General features: G+C 36.5%; 3 protein-coding genes across 4 annotated transcripts in view; 1 reads left to right on the forward strand and 2 right to left on the reverse strand.

The window, feature by feature from the left end:
* Window positions 1-11996, reverse strand: part of LOC124638801 (cytochrome b5 reductase 4) — a 71265-nt gene extending 59269 nt beyond the window's left edge. Inside the window, exon 1 of the mRNA XM_047175907.1 lies at window positions 11774-11996. The gene's annotated coding sequence lies outside the window, so the exon portion shown is untranslated. The remainder of the gene's footprint in view (window positions 1-11773) is intronic.
* On the forward strand, window positions 850-10266 carry LOC124638802 (fatty-acid amide hydrolase 2-A-like). Its single transcript, XM_047175909.1, has 7 exons — window positions 850-1272; window positions 4340-4559; window positions 5688-5820; window positions 6038-6162; window positions 6606-6740; window positions 7035-8015; window positions 9988-10266. The coding sequence occupies exons 1-6, from the start codon at window positions 1075-1077 to the stop codon at window positions 7808-7810; spliced, it is 1587 nt and encodes a 528-aa protein (XP_047031865.1). The 5' UTR covers window positions 850-1074; the 3' UTR covers window positions 7811-8015; window positions 9988-10266.
* Window positions 11997-14804: 2808 nt separating the features above from the next.
* Window positions 14805-17713, reverse strand: LOC124638932 (cytochrome c-2). Of its 2 annotated transcripts, none has more exons than XM_047176088.1 (4): window positions 17559-17713; window positions 16737-16812; window positions 16020-16128; window positions 14805-15384 (listed from the first exon to the last, which is right to left on the reverse strand). In XM_047176088.1, the coding sequence occupies exons 2-4, from the start codon at window positions 16806-16808 to the stop codon at window positions 15239-15241; spliced, it is 327 nt and encodes a 108-aa protein (XP_047032044.1). In that variant the 5' UTR covers window positions 16809-16812; window positions 17559-17713; the 3' UTR covers window positions 14805-15238. The 2 variants fall into 2 exon arrangements, with proteins under 2 accessions (XP_047032044.1, XP_047032045.1); XM_047176089.1 differs by having other exon boundaries at window positions 17507-17646.
* Window positions 17714-18579: the final 866 nt, after the last annotated feature.

Here is an 18579-nt window from a genome sequence, read left to right on the forward strand (position 1 = left end):
TTGACAGCTGTCAGTTTTCAAGGGAGATTTTCAATTGTTCAAGCTGCATCTGCATATTCAGATGCTGCTTGAGAGGTGGTTCGCTATTTGATCCTTAATTCATCAATCTACATTGTAGTAAGTAGTTCACTGCGACTCGACAATGTTTTTAATTTTATTATAATTTTCAATTATTCTGGCCTGAGTTGAATACGTCGTCTAATAATAATAATTGAACAAGTCAAGTAATCTAACATCAAAAAGATAAAAAGATTTGAGACATTAAAAACTTTTCTAAAAAGAAAACATAACTGACTGACCGCATACTGACAGAGACGCAGAGAGACTTCTATTGACAATTGAATGTCACCGTTAGTAAAACTTAAAAAATACAAAAATAAAAAAATATCCTTTGATCCTTTCGATTTGTCATGTCAATTATTAAAAGATTGATGCTGAAGATGTAAATTTGGCTAGTGCCTGAAAAAATTGGTTCAAAACTTGGGTAAAAGTTTGCTTCCCACCTTCTAAGGAACTAACCTAGTCACTTTAATATTTTAGACCAAAAATAAACCTCTGAACGTCTCTGCACTTTCATCGACTAATATGTTAAGACGATTGATAACCTTCTTAAAAAAAAATCTCAACCGTAAATGCCACCAATGTGGCCAAAAACTATTATGTCCAGAAAGTGGCTTTCATTATCAATTATTTGACACACGAATACTATTTCTTTTGCGTCGCGTATAAACAGTGATAAGCAAAGAACGTGCATTGAGTGGACTGGCCGGCGACTCGGTACGCGAGTGAGCAGCGTAGGAGGAGGGCCGAACGAGCCGCGAAGCCGCCGCACTCGAACTACTGCGCCAGAGCGAGACAGATGTAACCACGCAGATACAAAGCTAATGTGTCCTCGGTTTATATCGCTCATTCATTGAGTTGAACAGTTCGTTTTATATGAGCGGCACAGGCGTTGTCGCAGGTTGTTCGCCGTCAAAACTTATAACATTGTTTTCAAATAAAGTGTGCATTAGAACTACGAGCGGTTCTACAAGCAAAGTTTATTAATAGAAGTGATTTAAACTTAAAGCGAACATGTGTAATGGCCAGATAGAGAGACCTATAGGACTGAAGTTGAGAGTGGCTCATACTGTGAGATTAATACTGGCGAGTATTGGGAGATTCATCTTCAGTTTATACTATGGAGTCGAAGGAGAGAAGATACCGCCAATATACGATGATATCCTGAAAGAACCAGCTATTACAGTAGCAAAGAAAATTCGGAACAAAGAGGTAAGTTTGAGTTGTGATACTTTCTACAGAGTACTTCCATTCTGGGAAGCTTTCAAAGGCTTGGGATACTGTTAACGTTGACCAAAACAAAAGTTGATGCACATGACACATAGTAGACGAGAGGTAGGTACAAGTTTAACAGCTAATGATGTAATATTTAAACAGGAAGCACATGATGCACGTAAACTAGTGCGTGCACAATATCTACGTAACGAGAAAATTGAGCTACCACAAGTTGTGTAAGACTAATTTCAGTGTTCAGGGAAACCGGCAATATTTTGTGTTCCGAATTCATACCTATGTGAGTGTGTGTGTATGTAGTTCAATGTCATGTTTGCTCAACCCGATAACAGTATCCATGTGCATGGACTGCAAGGCACTTAAAAATATAGTTTTATAACAAAACGTTGATATCTTTAACGAAGACTGGCTAGGTACAATAATAAAGTCCAAACTATAAAAATGGTTACTCATTATGCACGCTCTTATCGAGAACTAGGAAAACGATTAGATTAGGTGCCTACTATTGCAAATGTTCCTTCAGTCATCACTCATTATTGAATGTTTGTAAAATTCCATGAAGGAAAAAAGCTTTCTATAGTTCAGATTCTAACATTTTGTCACATTGTTATTTTCCTGACATGTTTATTTATACACAAGTACTTAAAACAACGCCATTATTTCAACATAAGTAGGCTTAAGTCGTTTACAGTGATTTTTCCTTTTTTTGAATGACTAAGTATTTACTAAAATGATAAAACAATGGTGATTCAAAGTTCACCAGCTATTTTTTATTATTTTATGTAGATTTTTCATTAGCATAATTATTATTATTCGGCTGTTTTAGACGCGTGATAAAACTAGTTCCACGTAGAAACATGCTTGTTTTATTAATTTATTTTATAGCCCCATTACTCATAGATTTACTTGTGTAGCTATGTGTAGGCAGCCAAACACCAAGTTCAAGTTCAAGTAATAACCTTGACATTAACCATGACGCATCAAAAAGTCTTACATAATTTAATAACGAATATTGTGATGCAGATTGAATTCTAGATAAAAATGAGCTAGATATCGATGTTGATAATCGAAATTTAAGGGACAATCGCGTCAGATAATAAATGAAAAATATCACAGCAGGTTTATCAAGGCTCAAACAGGTGTAAAGTCAACGAATTAATGTCTCACTGATAAAGTACCTAACACAATTGTCTCTAAAAGAATTTAATAATTATGATAATATCAAGAGCAGCCGTACTAATTCCGATAAGGAAAAACTTGTTATAAACTTGTAGTAGGTACAGGAAAATCTTTAATTATTTTTTTTAATCATGAATATAATATAGGCTTATTGGTTAATTATTGTTGTAGAGAGGGAGGTCAACTAGATACTTATTTTTTTAAGAAGTAAAGCTGAATTGAAGGGTACAACAACAAAAATAATACGGATAACGCTGCTACCTAAAATTGGGACATAAAAAACGAATTAGATCAGGCTATGTCCAGGTTGCCATGCAATTTAGGCGGTTAGGAATGAAACAATTTTGCCTCGTGTATTTTAGTACAAGGTCAGTGGCTAAGTGAATCCACTGAACAACGGAATTATTCATAAGTCGTAGAAACAAATGCTAAGATATCATCAGATTAAATCGGGACTGAAGTGTTTAGTGATTCGAATTTTAGTATGGCAACGTTTCTCCGAGCCCTTTCTCCCTTCATCTTTAGGTACCTCGTTTAAGAGTGTCTCTTGTTGTAACAGTTTTAAGGAAAATAGGAAGAAGACACCTCATTTGAACTATGTCCAATTAATTGAAGTACGTAAGTGTTTGCTACTTTCATCAAAATCAAGTAATCATGATTTTGTCAATTTTGCAAAACAGTCCTTGAGAGATGTAACAACAACAAGAACCACTCTATGCTAGGTATATAGCATACTTGTATCATTATACTTTTACATAATGAACAACAGGAAACTATCACCTTCCTTATGTGAATTGATGAACGATGTAGCTAGTAATTGTCAGTTTAAATAGACTCACAATGCAGCATAAATTGGCTGTAAGCATCACGAATTGAATAAAACGTAGTCGCTTGGTAGACGGAAATCTAGATGGTATAACTTCTTCATAGTGTATGCCTTAATCTTTTTTTATGTAAAAAAAAATAAGTACAAAAATATGCACTTGGTCGAATTGAGAAACATGCTCCTTTTTAAGTCCGTAAAAAATATAGAATTGGACGTGGTTGTCATGTCGCTTGTCGTCAAAAGTTGTTTTGGGAATTTACCTGAGGTCTGTGGGCCATTTTATAACTGGTTTTGAAACGTTATGCATATGTCTCTAATTTCTTGGTAGTGTCAACTGGGAGTCTGGGACTGGGAACATCGTACAAAGTCTATTGATTCAGTGTCCGTCTTGATACGACCTAACTATACATCGATAGTTTCTAGATTTAATTTAATTACGGCTATCAAGTCTCGTTGCTTTCCAGTGATGCGTTCAATACCAATTACAGATAACTCTACGATTTAGTACTGAAGTTTGTTGGACTTTGTTATCTTCTTGTTTCTCTTCAATTTCGATTGTTCAACTTGCGGGAAACTTTAAGAAAGTTAAAAACAATACTCCTACTGTAAGCTGAAGATAATTTGCGGTTAAGTGCGAAACATTAAAGTTTGTAATTATTCTGTAACGACTGTCAGGCTTCGGATCGAAGCGGCGACAGCTCGCCTTAATTCCTAACTTACAACAACACTTTACAACAGTCGTTAGCGAAAACATAAAAGCTTGACGTAATTATCTTTTGAATTGTTATTCGTATTTCAATGAGTTGCTTATAATGAGGAAATACGAAGAGCTGGTATAACACAATTAAAAAGGGGCAGGGACTATTCTCCTTTTGGTAACATTAATAGTGTCCTAGCATCTCTTTAATCTAAATCTGAAGAGGTAGTATAGGCAGGCGTAGGATGTAAAATTATCATAGGAAACGCGTTTTAAATAAATCAGAATATTGACAACGTATATTATGAAATTCATCAACTATTTTTATACTGGAATATTTACAGATTACGAGCGTGGAAGTATTAGAAGCATGCATCAGGCGGATTAAAGATGTCAATTCCGCACTCAATTGCTTCGTGGAAGATCGATTTGAAGCGGCATTAAAGGAAGCACGAGAGGCCGATGACCTCGTCCGAAGCGGCACGAAGACGGTCACTCAGCTAGAAGAAGAGAAGCCCTTCCTCGGCGTTCCGTTTACGACTAAAGACTGTATAGCCGTTAAAGGTACGTTAATATTGATAAAGGGATACAAGGATTAACGTTAGACAGAATAAGAGCCGTTTGCTTCAAAATTACTGTTTCAACACAATATTTTTCTGGTTTATGGCAATTTTTATACCGACGTAAATTTCATCGACTTCCGTTGAGTTTATTTTTAGAAGTTGATAAATAACCGATTTGGGATTTCTTTTTTGTAGAATAATCCTATAATCAATCTTTGAAAAAATACCAAAGGCTACGTGCATGCAATTTGGTTTTACTGTCGCAGTAACATGGCAATATTAGCTTTTATGGCAAGATTAACTTTGCTGCATTGCCAATCACCTAAGATTACATAAAAGTAGACCCGCTATGCAGTATGAAATAGTTGGGTCAGTGACTACGAAGGCCGATAACGTCTTTCATTGTTAAGGTTATGGCACATTATAGCAGCACCGCAACAGCACGGCTGCAGCACGGCGTCGCCTCGAATTAAGACTACGGCTAGGTGCCAGCGCGCCAACCACGCGCTGTCTGCTCGCCGTCGGCGCGCCGTCCGCTCGCCGTCGGCGCGCCGGCCGCGCGCCGGCCGCGAGGTGTAAGCTTGCTGTCACCGCAAACTCAATATTATTTTAAGACGATTATGATTGAACACGACGCAATGACGTTGTTTCGCTGCCGGCTCGGAGTCGGCGCGCGACATTACGAAATATATTATAATATACACGATTTAATGCTCTAAATTGAATGACAACTTAAATGCTGGTGTGGAGCCGTGCTGTTGCGGTGCCGCTATAATGTGCCATAACCTTTACTCAGGCTTATGTCGGCATTAGACAATGGTAACATCTTACAATGCATTTCGCCTTAGTGTTGCCTGTTGCAAGATTTGTGACAAGGTAACACCTTGTCTTCTGGCAACATGCCGCAAATTGCCGTTATATCCAAAGGCTAGAGACAACTTAGCATGCCTCAAATTGGCAAGATTATTCAGATTACAGGTTAGGAAAGCTGGCATAAACTCTGTTTTACCTACAATAGAAACATGGTATGGCTGTTTGCAATCGTCGTATAAAATCGCCTTGTGGCCCAGTTTAACAGTGCTATTTTTTTGGTTTGCATTTAATGCATATTTCGTATTTGAAATTCCAGGTTTGCATCAAACTGCTGGTGTTGTTCTCCGCAAAGATGTGATTGCTGAAGAGGACAGCGATGTCATCATGTTGCTTCAAAAGAAGGGCGCCATTATCATTGGGCTTACGAATGTACCTGAACTTTGTATGTGGTAAGTCTACTCAACAGTAGTAAAAAGAATATATTTATAATAGGTAATCATTATCTCACTAAATACAGATTGTTCTACAATCTGACACAAAAATTTTGATTCAGTGTTATGATTTGCTATTAACAGGCGGTGATCATTTTACCTGAGTGGAATATGCACGGAGGATACATTTGACACATTTTATCACTAGTTTTAAGATTCATATTTTAAATTCCAGGTGGGAAACTCACAACCATATCCATGGTAGAACTAACAACGCTTACAACACTACCAGAATTGTTGGAGGTTCATCAGGTGGCGAGGGGTGCTGCCAATCTGCTGGAGGCAGTATATTTGGCATAGGTGTGTACAACATACACTCATTAGATACCAAACATTCTTTTGGTGTTGCTTGATACACATAATTATTCCATTCCTAAAATTTGCTTGCGTGCGTAAATACTGATGAATTTAAGACTATTCTGCATTAGTATAGTGTCGATTCTAAGTGAAAAGCCTCAACATTATTTTACCAATGTTAAGGAATTCGTCGACCTGTTTTGAGTTAAAATAAACAAATGTTCAAAACATTCACTTGGCACAAAAAAGCGTAGCTTTGTTTAGTTTTATATATATTATGTAAGTAACACGTGTTTTACGACAGTAATTTCGCTAATGTGTTACCTCATGTTATCACTTAGCAACCTGTAACCAGAATGTTTGATCGATATTTTTTCTGCTTGTATACTACGTTCCTTTTCTTTTCGAAATGATGAAATAAAGTGAAAACTAATGTTATTTTACAGGTTCCGACATTGGAGGTTCGATACGTATGCCTGCTTATTTCAATGGCATATTTGGACACAAGCCGTCTCGTAACATCGTGTCAAACAATGGACAGTACCCGATGCCGGAGTCAGATTTGCTGGATTCATTTTTAGGCAAGTGTCAAAAGATAAGATAAACTATAAAATGTAAAGTAGCCCAGCACTGCATGACGTTAACTATTTGACTACATTCCATTTATTGCTTGGTTACACATAAAGTAGGTAGGTGTAACTTCACACACACTGGTAATGTGTGTACCTGCTTAATTCGTTCCATCTACACGTAACTAGAGGAAATTGCACAAAACAGCTACCTACTTATTTGATAATTTATTGTTTCATTATCCCAAGACGCTTATGTCGCTTATGTTGTAATTAGTATATTTACTTTTATACTATTTTTTACAGGTATTGGCCCGATGACAAGACACGCTGTGGACTTAAAGCCTATCATGAAAATTATATCAGGACATAACGCCAAGAAATTGAACCTAGATACGCCAGTTGATGTCAAGAAACTCAGGTATTTTTACCAGTTTAGTACTGATGCCCCGTTAACAGACCCCGTTGATCCAGAAATCATCGCAGCAATGAAAAAGGTCACAGAGTTCTTCAAGAAACAATATCAAATAGACGCTGAGGAGAAAAAGATACCCCTTATGCGCAAATCCATGGCCATTTGGTTCGCAAATATGAAAAGTACGAAGCGGTTTGGCGAATTTATAATGAATAACGACAGTATTGGAAGTATCTTATTTGAAATGTTGAAAAATATGATTGGGTTGTCAGGAAACACATTCATTGGACTGTTCACTTCACTTTTTGACTATGGAGGTGTGGATATAGGCAGTGAGAGATACAAACACTATTTACAACTACGTGAGGATCTTGAGAGGACTTTTTCAGAAATGCTTGGTGACGATGGCGTTTTCTTCTTCCCTTCGCATCCCACAACAGCTCCGTACCACAACGAACCGTTACTCAGACCGTTCAATTTTTCATATACTGCCATTATTAACTGTTTAGGATTACCATCTACAACAGTTCCATTAGGGCTCAGTAGGGAAGGTTTACCTATTGGAATCCAAGTGATTGCAAACCACAATCAAGACAGATTATGTTTCGCAGTTGCAGAGGAATTAAATCAAGCATTCGGAGGTTGGGTGGAGCCCCAGAAAGCCTAATTTTTATACACAGGTCACAATATTTTTTGTAATTATTAAAACATAACATTACTAAAGTGAGAGTTTTAATGGTAGCTTGTGTGCCGTGTGCATGAGTATTTTTAGACTTTTTATGTTTCGGAATTACGAGAGCAAACGGAGTTAGCTGTCCGAGAAACATGGATAACAGCTTATGCTAATCGGTTTGTGTATTCTTTCTATGGAAATAATAGCCCGGTCAAAATAGACATAAAAGTAGTGGTCAAATAACAAAAATTCCCACAGAGCTGATTTTTGGTGGAGAGCTAGATTTGATCATTATAAATAAAATACTAAAAGTCCCCATCGATCCCATGTGTGCGTCAAAAGTTATTCGAGGTCAAATGTCAAAATTTTTGTTTTTTTGTGTTTTTTTCGAAAACGGTAAGTTTTATCAAAAAAATACATCTGACCAAAATTGTAGATTATAAAATTTTCTACAAAAACGGCATTAACAGTTTTCTCCTAAATCTTACCATTCCTGAGATATCGCGCTTCAAAGAGTCACACTACACATGATATGCACATATGAGCCACGTATATACGAGGGCTGCCTTTTAAGTTGTGTCGTTTGAAATAAGTGTAGACAATCTAATAGGTTAATAACATTTATTGTTTATCAAAGAATTCTCCGCGATATTTAATGCACTTTTGCATGCATTTAAACCAGTTCTTGAAACATTTATTCCATTCTGAAGTAGGGGTAGTCAAAATGGCCGATTTGTGTGAGTCAACAGCTTTTTCAGGTGTGCTGAAACGTTAACCACGAAGACTTTGCTTAATTTTGGGGAAAGTAAAATAATCGTTATGCCCACGGGTCTATGTCACGGTATGTTACATGTTGGTCTGCGAGAATTAACTGCCGCTTAGCCTCGATATTATCTTGGATCATGGCGGGTTATGAACTACCTTCACGTGGCCTGTCACTGAAGCTAGAGTGCCCGTTGAAATTCTAAATCAAAATCAAAATCCTTTTATTTCAAAAAGGCCTTTGCAGGCTCCTATGAAACAAAAAGTTGGTCTCATGGAGAAGAGCCGGCAAGAAACTCCATAGACACTCTTTTAAAAAGTAATATTTTTACAAACAGTCTATTACTTAACAATAGTAAGCTGACAAAATTATACAATGCAACTGAAAGTTAAACTGTAAACTCCTAACTCCTACTTTATCTCTGTTTTACACATGATGTTGTAAATTAGGGCACGCCACCATAGTGGCCGTAAGTCCCCCCTTTGAGGAGTGGCTCAGAAGGAGTCATGGCGGCTCACCGGATACATTTGTTTCGGAAGGTATCTGTATCGAATCGGTCGTGAGGAGGCGCCCGGGTGTCACCACTGTGTGGACAGCCCCAAGGGCACGATGGACCACACAGTCCAGGTGTGCCCTGTGTGGGAAGAGCACCTTCGGGTCCTCGCCGTGGCTTTAGGCGGCGACGACCTCTCGCGTCCGAGAAGGAGGAGGCGGAACGACAAAGAGTTCGCACCTCTCATCCCGGCCGCCGCGCTGGACCTGGCAGACACCAAGGGCTCCGGGTGTCGCAAGACGACTCCCGGCCACCGTAGGCGTGGGTCTCTGTGCGGTGAGTTCAGGTGGCTCATCGCTCATGTCTAGTTAATAGACAAAAAACCCCTGTCGGCGGCGAGTTGTTCCACGCGCTCCTCAAAGACATGTCAGCAGCCCCAGCGGGGCCCAGCAGGGCCAAGGCCTGTCGGGGCTGCGGGATTGTTCGAAAGAGTTACCGCGGCCCTGGTACATAAAAGGCTTACGACGGAACACGACGGTTTTAGTCAATAACAGTCTGACACTCAAAGCCCTCGTATATACATTGCTTATATGTGCATATCATGTGTAGTGTGACTCTTTGAATCGCGATATCTCAGGAATGGTAAGATTTAGGAGAAAACTGTTGATGCCATTTTTGTAGAAAATTTTAAGATCTACAACTTTGGTCTGATGTTCTTTTTTGATAAAACTTACCGTTTTCGAAAAAAGTAAAAAAACCAAAAATTTTGACATTTAACCTCGAATAACTTTTGACGCACACATGGGATTGATGGGGATTTTTAGTATTTTATTTATAATGATCAAATCTAGCTCTCCACCAAAAATCAGCTTTGTGGGAATTTTTGTTATTTCAAATGTCTATTTTGACCGGGCTATAAGTAGTATTGACCTATAAGGCATAAGGGGGTCTAGTTCCCTAGCTTCTGGACTGGCGCGATTTTTTTCGGAAAGTGATTTAGTACAAGTTATACTTAGTTATAAGCTTAAAAGTAATGCCTGTAACAGTTTTTTAAATAGGTTGGTTAACAATTCCATATATTTTGACTTATTTTAACAGAACGAGTGTCAGTGATCAGCATACATTCTGTAAACTTATTATCATATTTTGCTATAGAAAAAAAAATAAATGCCAATAAAGTACATATGTTTTCGAGATTTCTGTTTTATTTATTGTGAAGGTACCTAGTAGTAGGTAGGATAAGGAAAGGGGCTGATATTCTTTTCAGTCATCATCCTTATTCCCAATAAGCGTGATGAGGTATGAAACATTGACATCACACGATAGTTTATTTATTGTTTAGCCAAAAGATTGCACCAATTACTTCTGATCTTATTTTTAGAATCATAAACTAAAAAACTCAACATTTCTTAATTCACCAAAGGGCAAAAATCCATTCCGATTGGAAATCCTAAAAAAGAAACAATGATTTAATTGATTGAAACTTTAATACATGCTATTAAATTACTATAACAAACAACAGAACATTATTACATACAACATTAGGTACATAACAAATTAGTCAGAACCAGAAAGGCTGTCAATTATATTTAATATTTGAGCTCTCTTATATGAGGGGTTAATCTGTTCATGCATATCACAATTGGCAATCTGTCCTGTGTGATGGGCGCACTCTGCTAGACGTTCAGCATTGCATATGACATGGACTCCACAGTCATACCCGTTGCTCTGTTGCAAACATTCTTTGGTCACAAAATTGATGGTATCTGCAAATAGTTTTCAATATTAATATTTGTGTTGAAGATCAATTTTTAAATATTGTATAATTTGCAAAATTTTGTAATGTACTCATTCATCAACAGTATTTTTACAACTATGGTTGCAGAATTTTTGTTTTGATTGAAATGCCAATTAAATAGTTATGGTATATAAGCAACTGGTTACTTACCCTTGGAAAGATATGGTATAAGATGACTGGCAAGCTCCCAAGCAGGTTTGTGATTGCTTACATATGATGAATCCAAATGAAAAAAACACCTTTCTGGTTTTGAATAAACAAGAAGACTCCAGTGCGAGCCACCGGCCATGTCAGGCGTGTCGTTGTCATTTAGTGCAAAGAACACAAACTGTTTCTTACTAACACCAAGAGGTTCCAGAAATGTTCCTATTTCATCTTCACGAACCATCTTTATACACTGAGTCACTTCTGGTGATACAAACAGTAATTCTTTTGCATTTTTGAATACATTCTCCTCCAAGTATTCAAAATAAAAAGATATGATAGTATCATTCAGCCAGTGTGGTCCGGTCAAAAGTTGAATATCTGACTGATGAAGTAATATACTATGGTAGCTTAATACAATTGAAGTTTTTGCCATTTTCTATTTATTTTATGTAATGATCTTCAGTTACATCAAGCCTCTAACATTTAATGCTGATACGATCTGGTAAGCAAGAAAATTAACCCAAAATTAAATTAAAAGATTTTTCTGAATGTATTATAAATACAAGCGTCCGTCAACAACGAGGGTTTGATAATTTTCAGTCAAATACTTTTCGCAGGCGTAAAGCGTTTTCCATAAGAAAAACATTAAATAAATAACAGCTTCTTGATTTTAGATATAAACACAGTAGAGTTGACGTTCACTAGTATTTGTATTTTAATTAATTTTATGGTAGCAAAATGTGTTATTGAACTTACCAAAGGCTGATTTATGCGAATTCATTTATTTGAGTCACTTTTTAAACAATTTGGAGCATCACAAAATGTTTGTAAACTATTGCTTTCCCGTGCTATATTTTGACGATTTCATAGCGAATTAGATGCAATATTACAACCTATTACTCATTGCATCGAGAAAATCTTGGGTCTTGGACTATTGGACGTCAAAACGTCAAAAAGCAACTAAAAAAATCAAATGTCATTCCGATATCTGACAGCAAATTTGACGCAGCAGTGCTTCTTTCACCTTCGTTTAGTTATTGTCTCCCTGGACACATTTATGTAATAACATCAACCCTTTTTACAGGCACTTTTTCAAATTCTTTTAGGGTGTTACTCTCATCAACTATTGTCGAGGTAAAAGCCCTAAAAATATACTTTAGTGTATCTAAAGTATTTTTTCCCGAAACAACACTCAATTTACGTGACGCTGCTGCAACGTTGCATGGTGTCACGCGTTCGAAGTACCTGCCATCGTTTAGTTCACGCTAAGAACGAAGACCCATAAGTGTGGCGCTAGTTTCTATACGACTGCCTCGTTGTTCTATTACCCACCCAAAACATAAATGTGAAAGACTGCCAAGTTCGATAATATGGGAACGCTTCGCCTATAAAAGAAGTGAGATCTGAATAAGTACCAAGTTCCATACACATACCTCAGTTAAAAATAGTTACTTTTTAATGATGCTACTTGGCAAGTTTTCACACACCTTGTTATAAACCTACTAAATGCAATGAATCAAGTATTTAATTTTCTATTAAAACTTGCCAAGTAACATCATTAAAAAGTAACTATTTTTAACTGAGGTATGTGTATGGAACTTGGTACTTATTCAGATCTCACTTCTTTTATAGGCGAAGCGTTCCCATATTATCGAACTTGGCAGTCTTTCACATTTATGTTTTGGGTGGGATTTCATTTATTTTTGTAAGGTTGTTTATTTTATTTTTTGACGTGACAACGTCTTATAAATCGATGGAGCCGGCTGCACGCACGAAAAAACATGACTCATGCGGCGTTACCTCGCTCTGAGGCGTTCCGTTTAAGGCTTGAAGTGCAAGCGAGAGCACGCAGCGAGCGACAAAGAGGCACAATCGGCAGCTACTCACGTTGTCACGTTCAACTATCGTCAGTAAAACGACTTTACAGACAATGGTTTTTTTCATATGACTAAGTTAGTTAAGGAAATGACTCATTTATTCTATCTTTCAGATTTTTTAATATGCACGCTTCTTACAAAGAAATGAACTAGATTTACCAACTGACTGACATGACATGTTATCATATATTATGTTTGTGGATCAAAGTTACACATTCGTTATTTTCGAAAGTGACTCACACTTGGCCGTTTTCAGATTTTTACTTTACTTTGACTAAATACAAACCTTTGTAACGAATTTCAGATCGGTACGACCATTCTAAGATATATTATATAAATTTAATTCGTTTTAGTTCCTTAGGGGTATAAAACACCTTCATTATTTTAAAACCGACTCACACTTGACCATTTTCAGATTTTTCCCTTTACCTTGACATAAAGACCTACCTCCATGCCAAATTTCAAGTCAATACGACCATTGGAAGTGGTCTAGGTTTTTGATGAGTGAGTCAGTCAGTCAGTCAGTCAGTCAGTCAGTCAGTCAGTCAGTGAGTGTATAGTAAAAATAGCGATTTTCTGACGTCAATATCTCAAGACCTACAATAGGTATATTAATGAAATTTTTTATTTTAGATAAGTGAGGGGGTCTCAACAGATACTTGAAATTTGATATGCGTGAACAAAATAGATTTTGAGTTATAGGGTGTTCGAATTTGGCCCGAAATGGTTCGTGTAATATAACCCACGGCCGGTGTGTCGCTTTTTTTGCTCGAACTTGGCGGACACACTGCCGTGTGTCTAGATTAATAGTTCTGTGCCGTCTTGGGTTGGATTCCCCCGTTGGGCTGAAATCTCCTTGTGGCTTGAGAAATTTTCACAAAGCAGCCCAGAGCCTAAAATTTGGCGGTGTTACACCCTAGGAGCCCTAGGGCCGTAATGGCGTGTTACAATTCCATGTCAGAAGCCTTTAGGCCTACTTGAGTAACTCGGACACCAGGGCTTGTAGATAAAACCTGCAGCAAACTCGATAAGAAGTGCCTTTACAAATGCCCAGTACTCATAAGCAGTTCCACTATTTTCCCCCAGACGGAACACTATATGACGATGGCCTGGGCCCCGATTCTTCTAAGTTAATAATGTCAAAATCGAATAGAAATCGAATCGCAATATGATCGCAATAGCAATTTTAACCATATCGGGCATTCTGCTACTAATAAAAGACCAATCGTATTCCAAGGACATTCGATTGGTCTGCTATTTTGGTCTATACGGTAGTTTGTTCTACAATCATATTGCAATCGTAAATCATTTGCAGACAAAATGATTCATTATTGAATTACAGAAAAGGATAAAAACGTTTATTTCAAAGAAAAAATAGCGGAATGCCACATACGCTTCAATCGTAATCGAGTCGGGATTGGATCTCAGTCGAACCGAGTCGAACGTGAATAAAATTAGGAGAATCGGGCCCCTGGCCCGATAACATAAATCAGAATGACTAACACTCCTTTACCGGTGCTAGACTCGCGCTTCACCTGCGACGATGGTGCAATAACAAACATTGCTAGTCATCTCACAAAGATATAATGATGATGCTAGCTAGCTGAATATTTTCCTTCAATATTTAATATAACAATAAATTAACAGTTTGAACCGCGAGTCCAAGAGGAAATTACATTAGTTCACTGAAAGTTGACTCTGGGCCTCATGCAAAACATCTTATCAGCCTACAAGCTATCAAATCTATAAACCTGTTGCTAGCGTAACAATTACCCATAATTGTATTCTTCATCAATCATTTACCTGTACTCTAAATACCACTCATGTTGTTAAACTCCTCTAAACAGAAAACGCCAATATAAATATGAAATCATAAAAATAAATTTAAAGAAAGGAACAAAAAACAGAAGTAATAAATTAAAATTATTTATTAAATAATTTCATTTAACCACTAAGTAATAATTGGTAACAATTATCCGAAATTAATAATTAACACTGGAATTTAGCTGATACAGAAGAAATAAATAATGAGTTGTGTAAAAACATTCACAAATGAAAAGCTTTAGGGGGAATCTCGTTAATAATTTAATAACAGTAAAGTCACTCACAACATTTCAAGAGAGTATACTCATTGTAATATACTGCACACTGTAACTTGTACTCACATAATTGTAGAACAGCTAAGAATATGACATGTGAACTATATACTAAGTGTATCACGCAACTTAATTATTGCAGAATACGATTGATGATACTGATTGGGCTATTAAATAAGAAATATATTCCATGATTAATATGGAAAATGTTCCTTATTTTGAACGATTTTTCCTAAATTTTCAAAAATCTACTTTGTGGCTTCTCTTAGGTAAGCGATGAGATCCGCGCGCTCATTGGGCTTCTTCAAACCGGCGAACACCATCTTGGTGCCAGGGATGTATTTCTTGGGGTTCTCCAGGTACTCGAAGAGGGTGTCCTCATTCCATGAGATACCTGTAAAATAAAAATATAAAATGTTTACTACCATTATGTGATGTCCTCCTAGCCGATTATCGGCTATGGCAGGCGGCTGTTCTCATGTAAGGAGATTAGCCAACTACGCAGGACATATTATAGTGCACGAGCATTTGCGCAGACACAGGTGCACTCCCTATTCCTTCACTCTCATAACCCGATGGGACGGCAATCTGACACGACCGGTAAGAGATCAGGCGCAGGCAGACCATTATGTAATGTTTGATATAATAAAGAACATATTTGTAGCATTACTGACTGATAGATAACTGATTAGCTAATCAAACAACGGCATTTGTCGCCATTGCGATATTGTGATTGAGTGAACTGTCAATTCCACGTGGCGTGATATTCACGCGATTGTAACAATAAGACAGTAGGAGCATAAATGTTTGACCTTTGGACATGACGTCATCAACAATAGTGTTGTTAGAATTTATAAAATCTCTTGTAATCAGATGTTTGTAGTAGGTATTTGTAATGATCATTATGAATGAACAATTATATCAAAAAGTAAATACTACTGGTAGTTTAATAAGTATTAGGTCCTAGAATAATAGTTATGAATCGCTAACTAATTATTTTAAGGTTGTATGAATTAAAAATAAAATTACCTTTGGACTTGTTGGCATCTGTGTATGAGAAACCGGCAGCTTGGCCAGTCTTGCGGTTCCAGATACCGTGGAGGTTGGGACCTACTTTGTGTTTGCCACCAGCTTCAACCTGTAACATGAATATACTTCTGCGTTAATATTTGGAAATAAGTAAAATTATACCATTTACAGTTACTATTTACAACTTTAGTTAAAAAGATAACATGTATTTCAATTATCATGAGTGCTAATGGAGGGTGTTCCGAGTATTTTCCATGCATACATACATATTTATACAATTAGTTTATGCACTTAGCACTATTAAATAAAAGTTACTCTATATCATGTGAAAGAAAAGAGTAATAAAGAAGTGGGTGGATACTAATATGCAGGATTTTTTTGAGCAAACTAAAACAAATGAAAATTTATTTGACATGAGGTGGTAAATTAAGTACTGTGGTAATTGCTGTCTTTTTCAATCATTATGCATTGTATAAAGGTTCAATTTACAATGCTTTAATGCTACGTGGTACATGGTATTATGTGCATGTTGGAACACTTTTGGGTTTTTCTATGGATCACTTTAACAGGAAAATAATTTGATGTTAAAATCCATCTTTAGGTTATTTCTAGAAATAAGTTTCAATGTCATGACTCAGAACAGACAATGTCACTCACTGTATGGCTGACAATGATGTTTATGATAAGAATGATGAATAGAGGTGGGTAGGTACTTACAGTGTGGCACTGGGCACATCTTTGAACAAAGATTTTCTTGCCATTCTCAGCGTTTCCAGCAGGGATACCCATGGTTCTAGAAAGAGGTAACAGGAAAATTCATTAAAATTAAAGATATTACCTCTATTATTTATATCAACTAGGAAAAATGAGATTTAAACCATTGTGAGGTTATGTCGAGATCATGAGGACTCAAGGTCAATGTGCTATGTTTTTCATTAACTAAGATTTATGTGTTACATAAATGATTTTTCATAGAATTTAACGAATTTTGTGTACACTGATATATAACATGTAGGTAATTATAAAATTATGTTTGAAAGACGATGAACTTTAGTCAGAAACCACTACAGTGGAATTATTAAGTGACAGAGTATTCTAGAAATACTCAGGTTGTAAAAAGCTATAAATCACAGCACTGGTTATAAATAAGTATTGCTCTGGAATTCGTAATTGGAACTAGGTCAGGATCAATGTCATCAGGGAGTTCCAAGGCACAAGGTGTCGTAACGTCATGTTACGTAAGTGCTTGAAATACAAAAGTGCAACAAATCACAATGTTTTGCATTATGCTCATTGTTACACCGTTCTAGTACTGTTAATCAGTAAAAGCACTTAAAAACTTAATTCACATTACACACCACACATTTACCGAAGATTAAATAAAATGTAGGGTGCTCACGATCAATACGAGCATTAGCCCAAATAAAAGAATCAATAAAACACAGAATATGATGACAATGCCTTGAATAGATTGGGAATCTACTTACGATTTTGTATTTTAGAAAAAAAAAGTATAATTATAGCGTAACGTTCGCTCACCACAATTAAGACTTTTTCAATGACGAACTCGCTCAAGTCGTGACAGCAACGTGCGTGCACACTCACACGGCAACGAATGAATGAACTGTGAGTGAAAAATGTTGCCAGTGCTCCAACACCCAGCCCGCCCGATTCGATCGATAGTTTCGTAAGTAAATTCTTTCGTTATCTGTTACTCAAAGAATCCGAGCAAAGCTGCAGATCGTGGCTTTTACAAAGTTTAAGTTGAATGAAATTCCGACTATAATAGTATGTGTGTTGTACTTATTGGTATCCATGTAGCGGGGAAATAATCAAGTGTAAATGTTACATTGAAAATTTTATAAATGATTGTAGGTACTTTTTTAGCTATAAGATTATAGAACTTAAGATATTTGCATGACTAAATTATAAGTCGAATATAGTGAGACCATATTTTTTTATTGTATCGACCATCATATTGTACCTATATTGTGGCAAATAAATACATTTCATTTCATTACATTTCATTTCATTTCATTATATGGCAGCACCGGTAAAATGTGCAAATGCAATGTGAGGATTTCGCGGTAATTTTCTTACATTTTCCTCAATGAAGAATTTAAATATTCTCAATTAGGGACGAAAAAGGCCTATTTCTTGTTTAGTCCGAAGAGTGTTAAGATGATGGGCTCCTTGTTGATGACCTAGAAACTTTCTGTGCGATTACTGTTGAAGATTTTATATCGTAGATGATATCTATCCACAATGAGTCACACCATTATTCTTTTTTTCTAGAATATAATAAATTTCTAGATAAAAACCCTTAATAGACGTTTCAGAAGTTAGAGATCTTTTTTCCGTTTCGCTGTTGAAAACCAATCATGGAGTTGTTAGGATTTGACGGTTATTAATTCAGTCTCTTGTTTATATTTGGGGTAGAACCACGGGTTGAACATTCTACAGAGTCTTAAGAGAAATGATAAATTTTTGAAAAAATATAGGGTCCTTCTGATAACATATGAAATAGAGTACAATATACTTATCCTTTATTTTAATATTT

The sequence above is a fragment of the Helicoverpa zea genome, chromosome 18, assembly GCF_022581195.2.
Source record: "Helicoverpa zea isolate HzStark_Cry1AcR chromosome 18, ilHelZeax1.1, whole genome shotgun sequence".
NCBI classification, from domain to species: Eukaryota; Metazoa; Arthropoda; class Insecta; order Lepidoptera; family Noctuidae; genus Helicoverpa; species Helicoverpa zea.

Excerpts from the sequence above, each read along its gene's own strand:
- LOC124638932 (XM_047176088.1), bottom strand. The coding sequence starts at position 16,808 with ATGGGTATCCCTGCTGGAAACGCTGAGAATGGCAAGAAAATCTTTGTT. Across the intron at positions 16,129-16,736 it reads GATGTGCCCAGTGCCACACT|GTTGAAGCTGGTGGCAAACA; the intron begins GTAAGTACCTAC and ends TTCATGTTACAG. Across the intron at positions 15,385-16,019 it reads AGATGCCAACAAGTCCAAAG|GTATCTCATGGAATGAGGAC; the intron begins GTAATTTTATTT and ends TTTATTTTACAG.
- LOC124638802 (XM_047175909.1), top strand. The coding sequence starts at position 1,075 with ATGTGTAATGGCCAGATAGAGAGACCTATAGGACTGAAGTTGAGAGTG. Across the intron at positions 1,273-4,339 it reads AGAAAATTCGGAACAAAGAG|ATTACGAGCGTGGAAGTATT; the intron begins GTAAGTTTGAGT and ends GAATATTTACAG. Across the intron at positions 6,741-7,034 it reads TTTGCTGGATTCATTTTTAG|GTATTGGCCCGATGACAAGA; the intron begins GCAAGTGTCAAA and ends TATTTTTTACAG.